We start from the raw sequence: 14,350 nt of genomic DNA, 5'->3' as shown, positions 1-14,350 counted from the left end.
AGAAATACTTAACCAAATAAGAAGTTAAAAAGACAAAGACTCAAAGTGAATAACAAATTGGAAGAAAAACAAGAAATTTATTTCATTTAAATTTGAATGATACAAAGCATATAATGGTTGGATGAATGAAATATGAAAATTGGAAAATAGAATAAAATAATCAAATATAAAAAAATACAATATAGTTACAAATTGAAAATAAAATTACATTATTAAAAAATATCAAATAAATTAAATAAAATTAAAACAAAATTTACCATAATTTGAAAAAATGGTATACAACTATTGAGTATACAAAAATATTAACTTTATCATTTTCTCTTATTGTTCTTGACTTTGATCATTGCTTCAGCTGAAACATAAGGTATAATGTCATGACATGCCTGTGACACGGCATGGGCCCCCACGGGCTTGAGCCATGGGCCGTATCGGGCCGACCCCCAAATTATCCCTGAGAGGGCAATAAGGCCCAGATCGGCCAACAGTCCGGCACGGCATGGCCCCACTCTGCGTGGGCTGCAGGCGGGCCGTGCCAGCACGGCCCGTTTTACAGGGTGGGAAGTGAATCAGGTGATGTGGGTGGGGCGCCCTCTGTAGTGTAGGGCGCCGATCTGATCTCTCTGCTTTCATTTTTGTCTTATCAGTTGTCATCGTCAGTATCATTACCTTAGTGGGTAAAGAAAAAGGAAGGAGATCACATTGTGGATGGTTGGTGAATGACCCGATATCCGCTGTACAAAAATCTCAACTCTTCTCCAGTTCTCTCTTGGATTTCCTCTTTCTGCTTCTCTTCGACTAACTAGCTTCATTCACTCAGGAAGATCGTCCCTAGCTCGTCTGGTTTTTTGGCAAGTCCGTGGGAGAAGATTTAGAAATATGATGACATAACCATGGCAAGTTCATCCATGATATGGGTAACGGGGTTCAGTCTCTTCTTATTATCATCGTTCAGATTCGGAGTTGCTCAGCCCACCCTCGTCTCTGATGAAGGTAAGACCACAGTTCCCCGCACCGTGTGGTTGATTCATAGAGAGAGATGTTCTTTGCCTCGGAGCTTTTATTCTGATTTTCAGTTTTACGATAATCTTCGAAGTTATATATATTGTGTGACAGTGGAGGCTTTGAGGGAAATAGCGAAGAGATTGGGGAAGAGGGACTGGAATTTCAGCGTGGATCCGTGTAGCGGCCAGTCGGGATGGACGACGCCCGGGGCGACGTATCGACGGTTGAACATCGTCGGCTGCGATTGCTCCTTGGTCAACAACAGTACTTGCCACGTCACTAGAATGTACGTCTCTTTCTTTCTTTGTTCGATTTTACCGTTTTTACGGCATTCTCTTGTCTGCTACCAGTCAACTTTTCACCATGGTAACGACAGTTTCAGAAATTGACAAAGTTCGGCTGTTTAACCGACAATAACGCCCCACGTCAGCTAGCTATCAAGTGTACGTAGATAAAGACTTCAGCTAATTCGAATTTTTCGGTGGGCTGTCGAATAAATGACAATGCCCCCATTCTACAGGTTGAATGGTTGTAGGCCCCATTTATTTTGACTGGTTTGGTGGACGTTATTATTGGATTCACTGTCACAGCTGATGAAATAGCTATCATCTCGTATTCATATGCTCGTTTTGAGTATTTGAAAGACAGCCTAAAGTGCATTTTTTCATGGAAAATTCTCCAATTAATACCCTTTATTTTGGGCTTAGTAACATTTTTATCTCTAAATTTTAAAATGCGATCATTAGTATTCAAATTTTGAAAGTGTGACAATCCAGTGCTTGTGGTTAATTTATTGTTAGTTGGCTGTTGAGTGACATTTAAAAAAGATATAAATAAATTTCTGAGTGTCATCTAATTTTCTTTATCAATCATCCAAATATCAATAAAAAATTAATGGTCTCTAAATCATTGTCTCTTCTATTTAAGAAAGTTAGGGTCACTCACTCAAATGTAATCCCAATTTTCTTGAATGCAAGAGGCTTAATTTTTTGTCAATGTTTAGATGATTGATAAACAAAATTAAATGACACTTGAAGGCCATCTATGTCTTTTTTAAATGTCACTTAACGGCTAGTTAAAAGTAGGTACTAAATTGTCACATTTCGAAAATTCGGATACTAAATTGTCGCATTTTAAAGTTTAGAGACCAAAATGACACTATGCCTAAAGTATAAAATATGCATTCAGGGGTGTTAGACAAAGTGATTTTGCCATGTTTTAGAACGTTCTGAAACGCCTTTGTTTAGAGGTGTGGCTCGTTCTACTACAGCTACACCAGTATCCCATGATGTAAAACGTGTCACACCCCTCCTCTATGTTATTTTTTGACTCCCTGCTCTTCACCCTTATTATTTGTTCTACATTTTATTAACCTTTGTTTGTAAACATTTGTTATTTGATTTATTTTTTATTAAATATACTAAAATTATAATTTATATATTAATAATTAATTATTATTTTATACATTAGATTTATTGAAATAATTTTTATTATATTTAATAATTTTAATAATTATTTTTATTACATTTACTTATATTATTTTATATTAGATTTAATTATTTTATCAAGTGTTTTTAACCCATCGTTGACCTAACTAGTTCAACTATTTGGATCGTCACCTAATCATGATTCTGGGTCCAATTCTATTAAAACCAATAACAATTATTCAATTAAGTTGTCGAACCATTGACCCATCCAACCTGGTGACCATGTCACAAATTGCACAATAATGTGTATGCAAACTTTCTAAAGGCCATAACTTTGCGTTTTGATTTTTGATTGGAGTGATTTTTTTCTTTTTGATTTTTTGTAACTTTTGAACATCTATTTCCGTAAAAAAAAAACAATTTTTTGGCCTCGAATTACAATTTTTAATATTTTTATAAATAAAAATTTAAAACTAAATAAAAAATATAAATTAAATATAAAATAATACATATATTACATGTAGAATATAATTATATATTGTTTATATTGATAAAATGTATATGTATGTATATATATATATATATATATATATATGTGTGTGTGTGTGTGTGTGTGTGTGTGTGTGTATGTGTGTGATGATATATATTTAATATACAGAATGATAATATGACATGATCTGACTCATTCGACCCAAACGGTCAAATCGGTGGTAATCGATGACTAGAAGGTAAAAAGAGTTCATACTCCATGTTGGTTTTAAAACATTGATTTTATGGTATATTATTTGTATAAATTAATTTTAAAATTTCTTTTGATTAATTGTAAAATGTAACACATATAACAAACATGTTGAAAATATACATTTATGCATTATAAATAATATTAGTATCAATGTATGTTATATATGTGCCACACATTAACATATTTTACTAACATCATAAATTTATAATGCACACCATGTCACTTTGTTTAATGCAAATTTCTTAAAGTACCCCTATGGTTTAGGAAATTAACTAATTCTACCCTTACTATTTGAGTACCCTTAAGTTTTCTAACAATTGTCTAAAACCTCTCTTACCGTTAACTTTCCATCACACTCGGTTCACATTTGAAATCACGTGATTGATATATTTTTTAAAATTCCTAAAATATAGGGGTGTCAACGGTGCTCAAAATCCGATTTCGAAATCAAGATTCGATATAATCGAATCGAATTTAGATAATTCAAATATCTAATCGGTCGAATTCGGATATGACCTGATTCGATTTGATAAATATCTGAATTAGACCGATTATTTAATTCCTATATATAATATATAAAATTTTAAATATTTTATATAATTTATATATAATAATGAAATTATATAAATAATTTATATATTTATATACTTTATATAAATAAAATATTTATTTTATATATTTATTAATTACCTAATGATTAATTAGTCAAATTCAAATCAAATCAAATATTCAAATATTTAATCTAATTTGAATTCGAATATTAATATTCGATATCGAATATCGAATTTTTTAATCAAATTCAATATCCTATTCCAATTCGATTCGTTAACACCCCTACTAAAATACCTTTCAACACCATACGAAGCCGTTTCACCTTCTCCTCCTGTCAAACTAAAATGTTCTGTTTCCAATCAATTCTTCTCTCCGCTACCTTCACCCTCACAGTGTTTCATTGTACTTTGCACAGTTCTATATTCCCTCAAATAAAATGTAAAAGGATAAATTCGACATTTCAATTTTCTCACTAATACTTAACCACGGTATCAATTGTAAAAAAGCTTGGTTTACAAACAAATCAATTTCCTACTAAACCATAAAGGTAATTTGAACAAATTTGCCTTAACTCAATTGTTAGAACACACGACACTACGTACCTTGGTAATGTGGTGTGGTGTGGTCTGGGGCCCACACTTTTTCCGACCACAGAACAGAACAACCTCTTACGCGGGAATGTAACTAAACATACAGGCGCATTCTTAACCTGAAAAAACTGATGAACTGAGTCAAACTAGGAAGAGCTAAAAGAAGCTGCCATGATGCCTTCCCAGAATGGTAGCCCCTGTTATTCATATTTAACACGTTTCACATTGTCGTTAGAGAACAGAAGTTCAATAACATTTTCAAATTCTAGTGTTGATGTTTCAATTTCAGAAACAAGAAAATTAAAAGCATTAGAGCCAACGGTTTGTTTGCCTTTGCCTTATAGAACATAGATGGCAAAATAGTATGGGAGCCATTAATTTTAATTCTTCAAACAGGGGATAACTGCATAGATTGGCTTTAATTGGGTTTCTTTGCTTTCAGATTTTTTGAGTAAATGCGCAGTTTCTTATGTCTAAACCTCCTTTGATTCGAATTGCAGACTCCTCAAGTCTCAGGGTCTACAAGGAGTGCTCCCGCCGGAGTTGTTTAAGCTTCCGTACCTGAAAGAAATGTAAGAATTTCTCATGTTCCCCACTCTTCATTTAAGCCTTTCTCCACCTTGAACCATTTAGTTTTCAATTTCAGTATTAACTAACTTAACTGCAAACTCATCTCTGTCTCTCTTTTGCAGTGATCTCACCTTGAACTACCTTAGTGGTGCCATTCCCCCAGTATGGGGTTCTATGCGGTTGGAGATCATGTAAGTATTCCATTCGCTTATTATCACACTGATGGTGTACTACAGCGACCACCATTTTTCCTTTGTCTAAAATTAATCAAATGGTGTGTCACTGGACTTACTGCAGCTCGATTTATGGGAACCGTGTATCGGGATCAATCCCGAAAGAATTAGGGAGTATGACCACTCTCAGAGAACTGTAAGCTTTGATTTTTCCTTCTGTGCTTCAATCTGTTGAGTTATTCAAGTTAATTTATATAATGTAGTTTGAATTTTCAGGGTCCTGGAGGCCAATCACATGTCTGGAGTTCTTCCTCCAGAGCTTGGGAATCTAATCAACTTAGAGAGACTGTATGGCCTTTCCGTCAGTATAAATTCTTTATGTATCTTAGATTTAATAGGGTTTTCTACAATTTCTATATCTTTAAAGGATTTTATTATATAAAGGGTCATCTCTCTTCTCTATCTCGTTCCAGCGTGATTTCCTCGAACAATTTCACGGGGCAGTTGCCGGAAAGACTCTCTGCACTGACCAATTTGAAGGACTTGTGGGTTTTTATAAAATTTTGATAATTTTCGTTTTTCATGTCTAAATTTCTTTTCTTTTTTCCTTCTCAATAACTCTCGTCTGTTTTACCATTTGACATACTGTAGTCGGGTAAATGATAACAAATTCAGTGAGAAGATCCCTGGTATTATAGGGAACTGGACAAAACTTACCAGATTGTAAGTGTTTCTGGTTTCAAAATCTGATTACCCTTTAGAAATTTACAATTCAAAGAAGGTCCTTTCGTTCTCATTTGTGCAACTTAAATTTGCTTAACAACAGAGAAATACAAGCAAGCGGTTTTGAAGGGCCCATTCCTTCAGAGATTTCTCTTTTAGAGAACTTAACTAATTTGTGAGTGTAAAGCTTCTATGGACCATGCTCTTTTAGAATGTTTGCAGTAAGTCATACTTTCTCTCTTAATCTTTAGTTCACCAACTTCTGGTAGTCACTCTGAATGAAATCTTCATAAGCAGGAGGATCAGTGATATAAATGGACCAGAAGCATCTTTTCCTCTATTAAGTAAGATGAAAAGCTTGAAGACATTGTGAGTTGAGTTATTATACATTTCTTAGAATCTGTGGAAGTAAGACTATCTGTAATATTTCGTTGTTTAAATTGATATTTGTTTGATTTCTTACCATAGGATATTAAGGAGTTGCAATCTTACTGGAGAGTTACCTCCATATATTGGGGAAATGACAGACCTATTTACATTGTATTGTCTCTCTCTCTCTCTCTCTCTCCCTCCCTCCCTCTCTTGCTATACATATGTAATGCACATATTTGTTTGTATATGTTGCATTTGCATACATTTGTAGGTTGCTGTCAGAAGAGAAAGAAGGTAAAACAGAAGAGAAAAAGGTGAAAATTGAAGCAATCATATGGACTGGTGGTTCCCCACCTGAGATTATATATCAGGGAGTCAGTAAAAAAGGGGGAAAAGACAAGTATACCCCTAGGTACATATCAAACTAAGAAAACAAATAAATGTGCTCCTAACAACACTCCTCCTCAAGTTGGGTTGTATATATCTATCATACCCAACTTGTTAGTTGTTACAAATATCAGTATGTTGAATGCGAGTTACACCCTTAAATGAAAATATTGCCCAATTGCTTATTAGAGCTTACATAAGGAATGCAAATTTCACCCCCTCTAGATTCTCAAGAATAAAATTTTCATCCACTTCAATGTGTTTGGTTCTTTCGTGCATTACTGGATTGTGAGCAATGATGATTGCAGCCTTATTATCACAATAGGGACATTAGTTTTAGAATTTCAAACCCTAACTCAAATATAATGTTTTTGAGCAACAAGATCTTTGCAACTCCATGTTCCATGGCTCTATACTTGCCACAACACTTTGTTTCTTGCACTTCTAGGTTACTAAGTTACCTCCAACAAATGTACACTAAGTTGAGATTATATACTAGGTTACTAAGTTGCTTTTTCAGGTTACTAAGTTATCACCTAGTTTGCATCTTTATATGCTTATACCTTAAAGTTCCCATCATTAGAAAAGAGAATACCCTTCCCAAAATATTTCTTCAGACATCTAAGAACTCGCTCTACTACTGCAAGATGAATGGCCCTAGGGGAATGCATATAGTGACTAAGTACTCCAACTACATAGGCAATATCATGATGAGTCATAGAAAGGTATGGGAGTTTACCAATAAGTCTATGAAACTATCGAACATTAAGAATTGACTCACAATCATCTTCACCAAGATTGTGGTTGTTATCAATGGGAATATCAATTGGTTTAACTCCTAGTTTTTTTGTGTCCTTCAAGAGATCTAGGATATATAATGATGAATATGCTGTTCCACTTTTCTTTTGACAAATGGTAAGTTTTGATTGATGAAAATCAAATGGATAGAAAAGTTTGTTTGCATCAAGCTTATTTCTTATTCTAGTTTCTCTGTTTTTTCTACAGAGACCTCAGTTTTAACAAGCTAACAGGACAAGTTAATAGCAGCTTTAACAGTTTTTCAGAAGTGGATTACGTGTATGTGATCTAATTTTATAGCTATATCTTGTTTTATAAGAACTTCATAAGAGGGTTAGTGCTTAGTTACAATCACTGGTGTGGATTTTGATTAGGTTTTTAACTGCAAACTTACTGGGTGGTCCTGTGCCTAAACAGATGCTGGATAATGGAAGATACATGTAAGTTAATTTTCTCAAGTACTTGGTAATTTTAATGTTGTCTATGGGTGACTAACATCTTTGGTTTTACCAAATAATTTTATTTATCATCATAATTTGCTATTGTCATTTTCATTTCTATTATTATTGCCACTGTTAATTTTATGTGATGGTTGCTCTAATTTCTTTTCTATGCAGTGATCTCTCTTACAACAAGAACTTCACAATAGATGGCTCAGATGCACCGGATTGTCAAGAAAGGAGCATGTAAGAAAATTTTGTAATGTTGCTTCCTTATGACTCTTAATTCATATTCTCTATATACTAAAACAAGGTGTTCGTGCTGCCAGCTTTCCTATTTATCTTTTTCTTTTTGAATTTTTGCAAAATTTCATTCATATTTTTTTGAATTATATCTCTCAATGTTTTTAGAAGTTCTATTTACTTTCACGTCTCCCCTTATCCTACAATCTCTATTCTACCAGCTTTCCCTATTTATCTTTTTTTTTTTTAATTTTTGCAAATTTTCCTTCATATTTTTAATTCTTTTGAATTATATCTCTCCACATTTTTAGAAGTTCTATCTACTTCCACGTCTTCCCTTATCCTACAATCTTTCACACTCCCTAATAAATAGGCCTATTCTTGATAATTTTCCTACAATTTTCACATTACCCATATAGAATATGGGTCCCACACATTAACCGATGATTAGAAGTCAGAACCCATGTAGTATATAGGTTCCATACATCTAGAACAATTTTTTGCATGACCGTATAGTGGTTCCTGTTGGAAGGGTTAGGATCCATCATATAGATGGCCAAACCTTGCTAGATGGCTGGGCGAAATTTAAAAAATTTTCTAATCCTTCTAGGAATTGAACTCCCTATGTTTTGGAAAACTACATTTTTCCGGATCGGTCTTGCACCAAATTTGAAACCAAATAAAGAGGGAGATTTATACCTGATACGGATACCACAAATGCAGATTCCAAGGTGGAAGTTCACACCTAAATTAGTCCTAAAATCATCTTCCATTGAAGATGGTACAGTGTATAGGTGAAGTTGATTCAACAACACAGTTTTTAGCAAAACTACAACCTAATTGCTTGGATCGAATTGGGGAAGGTGAGCCTGAAATTCTGTTGAATTTTTCTTGAAAAATCAGAAAAAAGCTAATTTCTACCAGTCCTTGAAAGCCTAGGTCGTGATAAGGTTTCTTGGAAGACAAAAGAGAAGAAGAGAGAACAAAAGAGAGTGGTATTCTAGTCTAGTTCGCCCTCTTCTTTTATCTTCTTATGGAGCACTCTCCTAATCAAATTAGGAGATTATCCAAATCTAATTTGGATCTAGTCTCTATTAAGAGATAAGCCATATCCTCTTAAGAGGATGGGTGCTCTATACCCATTTCCAAACCCAGATTTGACCTAGAGCAAGTTGTCATGTGACAACTTACTTAATCTTATTAATTATGGGCCTTAGGTCCATTTCCTTCAAAGGCTCATGACCCAAGATGTTGCATGGCCAACTTAGGCCTGATTTGTATGGCATGAGACCCCACAATGACCTCACATAAGTCCACATGGGTTCAGCCCAACCTCTATGAAAAGGCTTAAACGAATTTACTACTAAAAGCAATGAACCCCTGAGCACATCACTATGGGCTCAATATGGGCCCAACATTTACACCTAAATGATCATTGAATTCAGACATCCTATGAAGACCCAAGGATAATGGACTTAAGTAAGATAACACCCATCAAGTAATCAGCCCTGTAATGTTCTCTTACACTTAACCTCTCGGCCCATAATGATCAAACACTACCCGACAGGGAATGACTTTTCCTCTAGCTGCAAGGTGTAGTGTCACACTCTCTACTCGGATAGATCCTAGGAATTAAAACCTTTTGCAAACATTTTTCATGAATCATAATATATCTATCTATATATATATATATCAAATATATTTTGCAAAACCAAATCCCAAACATAGTTGAAATCCACTACCGACAGTTTAGGTTTTCATCAAAAAGAGTGTAAGCCCTATCATTCACTTTGTCCGACAAAGGGGCCGATCGTATGACTATGATCACCCACTCAGATGAATTCTCAGATTGCCCCAACATACTCAGGTTTTGACCCTTGATGGATTTCACTGATTGGCATTTCAAAGACAACCCAATCCAACACTAGTGTAGTACCATAATCAAGACTAGGGGTTATGTGTAACTTTCTAGTTTTGCCCATCAATCTCCAAGGTCTAAGACATAACTGGAAAATGGTCCGGGTTTAGTGTTTCATCCAAATACACACTACATGTGCTTCGGGTCTAACCCTAGCAACTGAGACAAGCTGCCCCAACTTCTTTGGTAGCACATCAGTGCCAGCCTTGGCAGGATAAGCTCCCCAAGTCTATCCAATGGTTGAGAACATTCTAAATTAACACGAGTCTCATAAGTGTCCAGTTTAAGGGGTAATTACACAAAAACATACCAATATCAATACGAAACAATAATGTACTTTTATTCATTTACAATAAATGTATCTGTACGTCAATCTGATTGAAGTTAAGGGCATACATCATCTAAAAGTTCCATACGTTAATCAATGACCAATATTGTACACAGATGCCATTTCTATTATGGTTAATTACTTAAATATACTCTGTGGTTTCTCTAAACTACTTAGATATGCCTTGTGGTTTTGAAAACTACTTAAATATACCTTCTCACCTTCTTAAGTAGTCCGTAGCCCTACTTGACACACATAAGCCCTCTTTAATGAAACATTTACAGCTGTTCATATGTTATTATTATAATTCTGGTTTTGCCTCTTCCGTCCTCTTCTTTCTTTCTCCCCTTCTTTGGTCCTTGAACCATTGAAACCACCTCTGTTTCACTTGTCACCACCGATTCCCCCTGTCATCAACACTAGCTGCCTTCTTTTTCCACATTTCAATCTATTAGTTACATGCCATAACAGAGGCTTGAACCAGTTGCAGCTCTGCCACCACCAAACCGGGCCTCCATTATCGTGAAGATCCATTTCCTTCTCTCACCAATCAATCAGTCAGCCTCCACTGTCCGCTCTCCACTCATTTTTCTCCATTAGGCCCTCAACAAGGTCAAGATCCTGTGGAAGGTCAACCATCGTAGCCTTTTCAACTCCTGTGTTGAGCTAAGACAACCCCTTATGGTCTACAAATACATCCCCAACATGATCTTCTATGAGCACCTACATGGTTTCCATCCTGTTGGCTGTCAATAGTAGAGGTGGTTCTGTGTGAGAATGCTCTAATCTAGAAGGTTTGTTTGTCCACAAGCCTCTGCTACACCTACATAAACAATATTGCAGAGGTGGCACTGTGCGAGAATCCTCTAGTTTTTTTGGTGGGTCCACCAACTCTTATATGATTAGGGTTCAGGGTGTAGCTAGTGGAGCCTTTTGAATTTAGAAGACAAAAAAAGGTAGAGAAGGAGAAGTGAGGAAGAAAAAGAGGGGATTGGTGGTGCTCTGATTGGTGGTTGAGAAGAGCTCAATTTCTGCTGTGTTTGTCAGCTGCAGTGGAGAAGGAGAAAGAGAGTGGAAGAGGGGAAGGGATGAAGGAGAAGTAAAGGAAAGAAAGAGACAGTTAGGATGAGGAAGAAGGACAGAGAGTTTGGATGGAGACAATGAACAGATAATTTTAAAATTAAACTTTATTTGTGTTCTACCATTCTCACCAACACCAACGTTGCAGCGGTGATTGGACTTTGAACGCACAGACAACTATTGCAGTTTGTTTTGGTTCAATATGTCATGTAGGGCTTTTGTCTTTTAATTATAATTACACCAATATTGATATATAATGCTTGACATGTTATATTTTAAGTAGTTTTGGAAGCCACAGGGTATATATAAGTAGTATAGTGAAAGTACATAGTATATTTAAGTAATCAACCCTATGTATTAATTAACTAAATTAATAGCCCCATTAATAACTTGATTAATTAATTAGATTAACTTTAATTAATAATCCAATCAACTTTATTAAATTTAAAAATTCAATTTTATTAAGTTAATTTTTTTTTTGAGAAGAAGATAACTTATATTAAAAAGGGGGGGGGGGGAGGGATGTACAAACAGGCCAAAAGCACAAAAGAAAAGCCTGTATCAGATTAAAGATGGAAAAGAGTTAACACCATACAGGATTTGCAACCAGTTTCTCTGTAGCTTCCCTCTGCTCACCCAAAGAGCTGGTGGACCAGCATCCAATAGAAAATTTTTGAAAAGATCTTCTCACGAACACTACCCATGGAGGAGAAACTATCTTCAAATATTTTTTTGGACCTTTGTTCCCAGATTCCCCACATCACTGCATGAATTATTGCTTTCCAAAAGAGCTTTCCTCTTTTCCCCATCTTTGGATTGGTCCACTGGGGGTAGCAAAATCAGTGACTGAGTTTGAGTTTGGAGGAGTCCAGTTGTAGTTACCATCTAAGAGTGCATCCAGAAAAAATTGCCAGAGGCTTCTGACAATGCTGCAGTTGATTAATAAGTGGCCAATTGACTCTCCATTCTCAAAGCACATGAAGCAAACATGGGGGGAAATACATCTTCTTCCTAAGTATTTCTTTTGTAGTCTGTCACAGGTGTTCAACTTGCCACAGGCTGTCTCCCAAACAAACAAGGAAACTTTGGGGGGAACAAAGGAGAGTCAAATCCTTTTGTCTGGGAAGGTAGGGGGGAAGGGTTCTCTATTAGCTTTTGAAAGTAGGGGGGAAGGGTTCTCTATTAGCTTTTGAAAGTAGGAGTTAGTGGTGAACTAGCCTGAGGGAGTAAGTGACCAAATTAACTTATCTTGAGATGAGGGGGTGAGGAAGATTTCTAAGATCAAGGAGAGGAGTCGGGAAATATCTGAGATTTCTATTTCTCTTCAGTCTCTACGTAAGTTAAAATTATAAGAAACCTGGTTGTTTGCCAAGAGGATGGTTGAAGAGACTAGAGCATTTTATCTCTTACTATGGAAAATAGGGAAGGTAAGGAAACTGATAGGGGATTGTTTCCCCACCAGAGGTCAGTCCAAAATTTTATTTCATTCCCATTACCCAATCTGTACCTAATGAACGAGACAAAAGTATTTTGGGTATTAAATTAAATTTCATTTTGACACAATAATAATTAATGCAAATTTATCTAACAATAACTTATAAAAAAATAAAATCATTTATTATATTAATAATTATTAAATACTAATAAAAATGAAATCCATTTAATTTTCATTTAAAATAATATAAAATATTCACCAATTAATAAAAACTTTTTAATTTTGAAATTAATTTTTAAAATCCATTTAAGATAATACTATTAACTTAAAAAAATCCAACTAAATATAAGACAAATTTATCTAATAATATGTGACCCAAACTTGTTAATTTTGAATTACTAATAGGGTGGTTAGCTGGTGCGCACCAGTAGTAATCTGGGGTCATACTGGAGTGGTGGTTCTTAGTTTCTCTGGTCCTATTGGTTTTGGTAATTCCTTAAGAGATGAGTTGAAAGCTTTAATCCAAGGGCTTGAATTGATGTGCTTGAAAAAAATGAGAAATATTGAAGTAGAGGGTGACTGTCAAACCATTATTATGTGGATGAGAAGACGAGACAGAATACCTTGGATGTTCAGGATGTTGGTGACTCAGGCACGTTCCTTGGCCGCCTCTTCGAACACCTCATTCAGTTGGGTGCCCAGATATGCTAATGGTCTAGTGAACTCTCTAGCTAGGTTGGGGTGTTCAAAAGCCAGTTGGAATGGGGTTGCATAGGGCAGGGGTGTACTTTGTTGTGGAGAGTATTGATGTATTCTAATATTATAGCCCCCACTGTATTGTATTTTCTATTACTTTATTTTTTCTCTATCAACCCTATTAGGGCTTTCTTGTAATCCTTTTGTCCCATAAGGGATTTTTTGTAAATTCTTTAAGCTCATATGGGTTTACTCGTAAATATTCATAATATAACAAAGGCTCTCTACTGTTCATCTTATTGACATGGTATCAGAGCAGGTTCTTTGTATCAGCTATCAGCATCTGATTTCAACTCAAGAGTGAAGGTTATTCTTGAGCAGAGGGACTCTTCAACCTAGACTTAGTGATTGGTGAATTCCTTAGGGAGGAGACTAGACTCTTGATTGTTGCGGGAATTGATGGAAAATGAGCTGATATTGGGGCTGATACTGCTTTCATTGCCCATGGAAATAAGAAACCAACCAATAAGGATGCCTCCAAGGTTCAATGCTATGAGTGTAAAGGGTTCTGCCATATTGCTTCACATTGTAAAAAGAAAAACGTGTGCATTTATTGTAAGCAACATGGTCATATTATTCCAGAATGTCCTATTCAACCAGCTAAAAGGTGTTCAGAAAAAGGACCAACATTGTGCTTACCAAGCAACTGAGAGCTAGACTTCTGATATCATCCCTATAAAGTCTGATTCATTTGCTAAAGGTGAATCATTTGCTTCTATGGATAAAGGGGAAATTCGACAATTGGTATCTTTTGTTATGTCTTCTGATTTCTTTGCTATTGGCTTTGGTTATTATCCTTCCTCATTTCCTATTT

The 14,350-nt window shown here is 35.3% G+C and overlaps 1 protein-coding gene across 21 annotated transcripts in view; it reads left to right on the top strand.

The window, feature by feature from the left end:
- Positions 1-575: 575 nt before the first annotated feature.
- LOC148867115 (putative leucine-rich repeat receptor-like serine/threonine-protein kinase At3g14840) overlaps positions 576-14,350 on the top strand; it is a 67,499-nt gene continuing 53,724 nt past the window's right edge. For 12 of the 21 annotated variants that reach the window (XR_016109963.1, XR_016109962.1, XR_016109959.1 and 9 more), the window contains exons 1-14: positions 702-990; positions 1,114-1,288; positions 4,814-4,885; positions 5,006-5,074; positions 5,181-5,252; positions 5,333-5,404; positions 5,530-5,601; positions 5,708-5,779; positions 5,883-5,954; positions 6,077-6,148; positions 6,248-6,319; positions 7,544-7,615; positions 7,711-7,776; positions 7,954-8,022. Coding sequence is in view for 16 of the 21 variants with exons in the window: in XM_088978373.1 (XP_088834499.1) it covers positions 891-990; positions 1,114-1,288; positions 4,814-4,885; positions 5,006-5,074; positions 5,181-5,252; positions 5,333-5,404; positions 5,530-5,601; positions 5,708-5,779; positions 5,883-5,954; positions 6,077-6,148; positions 6,248-6,319; positions 7,544-7,615; positions 7,711-7,776; positions 7,954-8,022 (1,127 nt within the window). In the remaining 5 variants the exon portion in view is untranslated. Of the gene's footprint in view, positions 991-1,093; positions 1,289-4,813; positions 4,886-5,005; positions 5,075-5,180; positions 5,253-5,332; positions 5,418-5,529; positions 5,602-5,707; positions 5,780-5,882; positions 5,955-6,076; positions 6,149-6,247; positions 6,320-7,543; positions 7,616-7,710; positions 7,777-7,953; positions 8,023-14,350 lie in introns of those variants that run through there. The other 9 variants (XR_016109961.1, XM_088978367.1, XM_088978364.1 and 6 more) reach the window with 5 other exon arrangements.

Source organism: Nelumbo lutea, chromosome 3 (assembly GCF_056320005.1).
Source record: "Nelumbo lutea isolate HS-2025 chromosome 3, American lotus-T2T, whole genome shotgun sequence".
Classification (NCBI taxonomy): Eukaryota; Viridiplantae; Streptophyta; class Magnoliopsida; order Proteales; family Nelumbonaceae; genus Nelumbo; species Nelumbo lutea.
The sequence above is the reverse complement of the archived record's forward strand: the minus strand, read 5'-3'. Positions and strand labels throughout refer to the sequence as shown.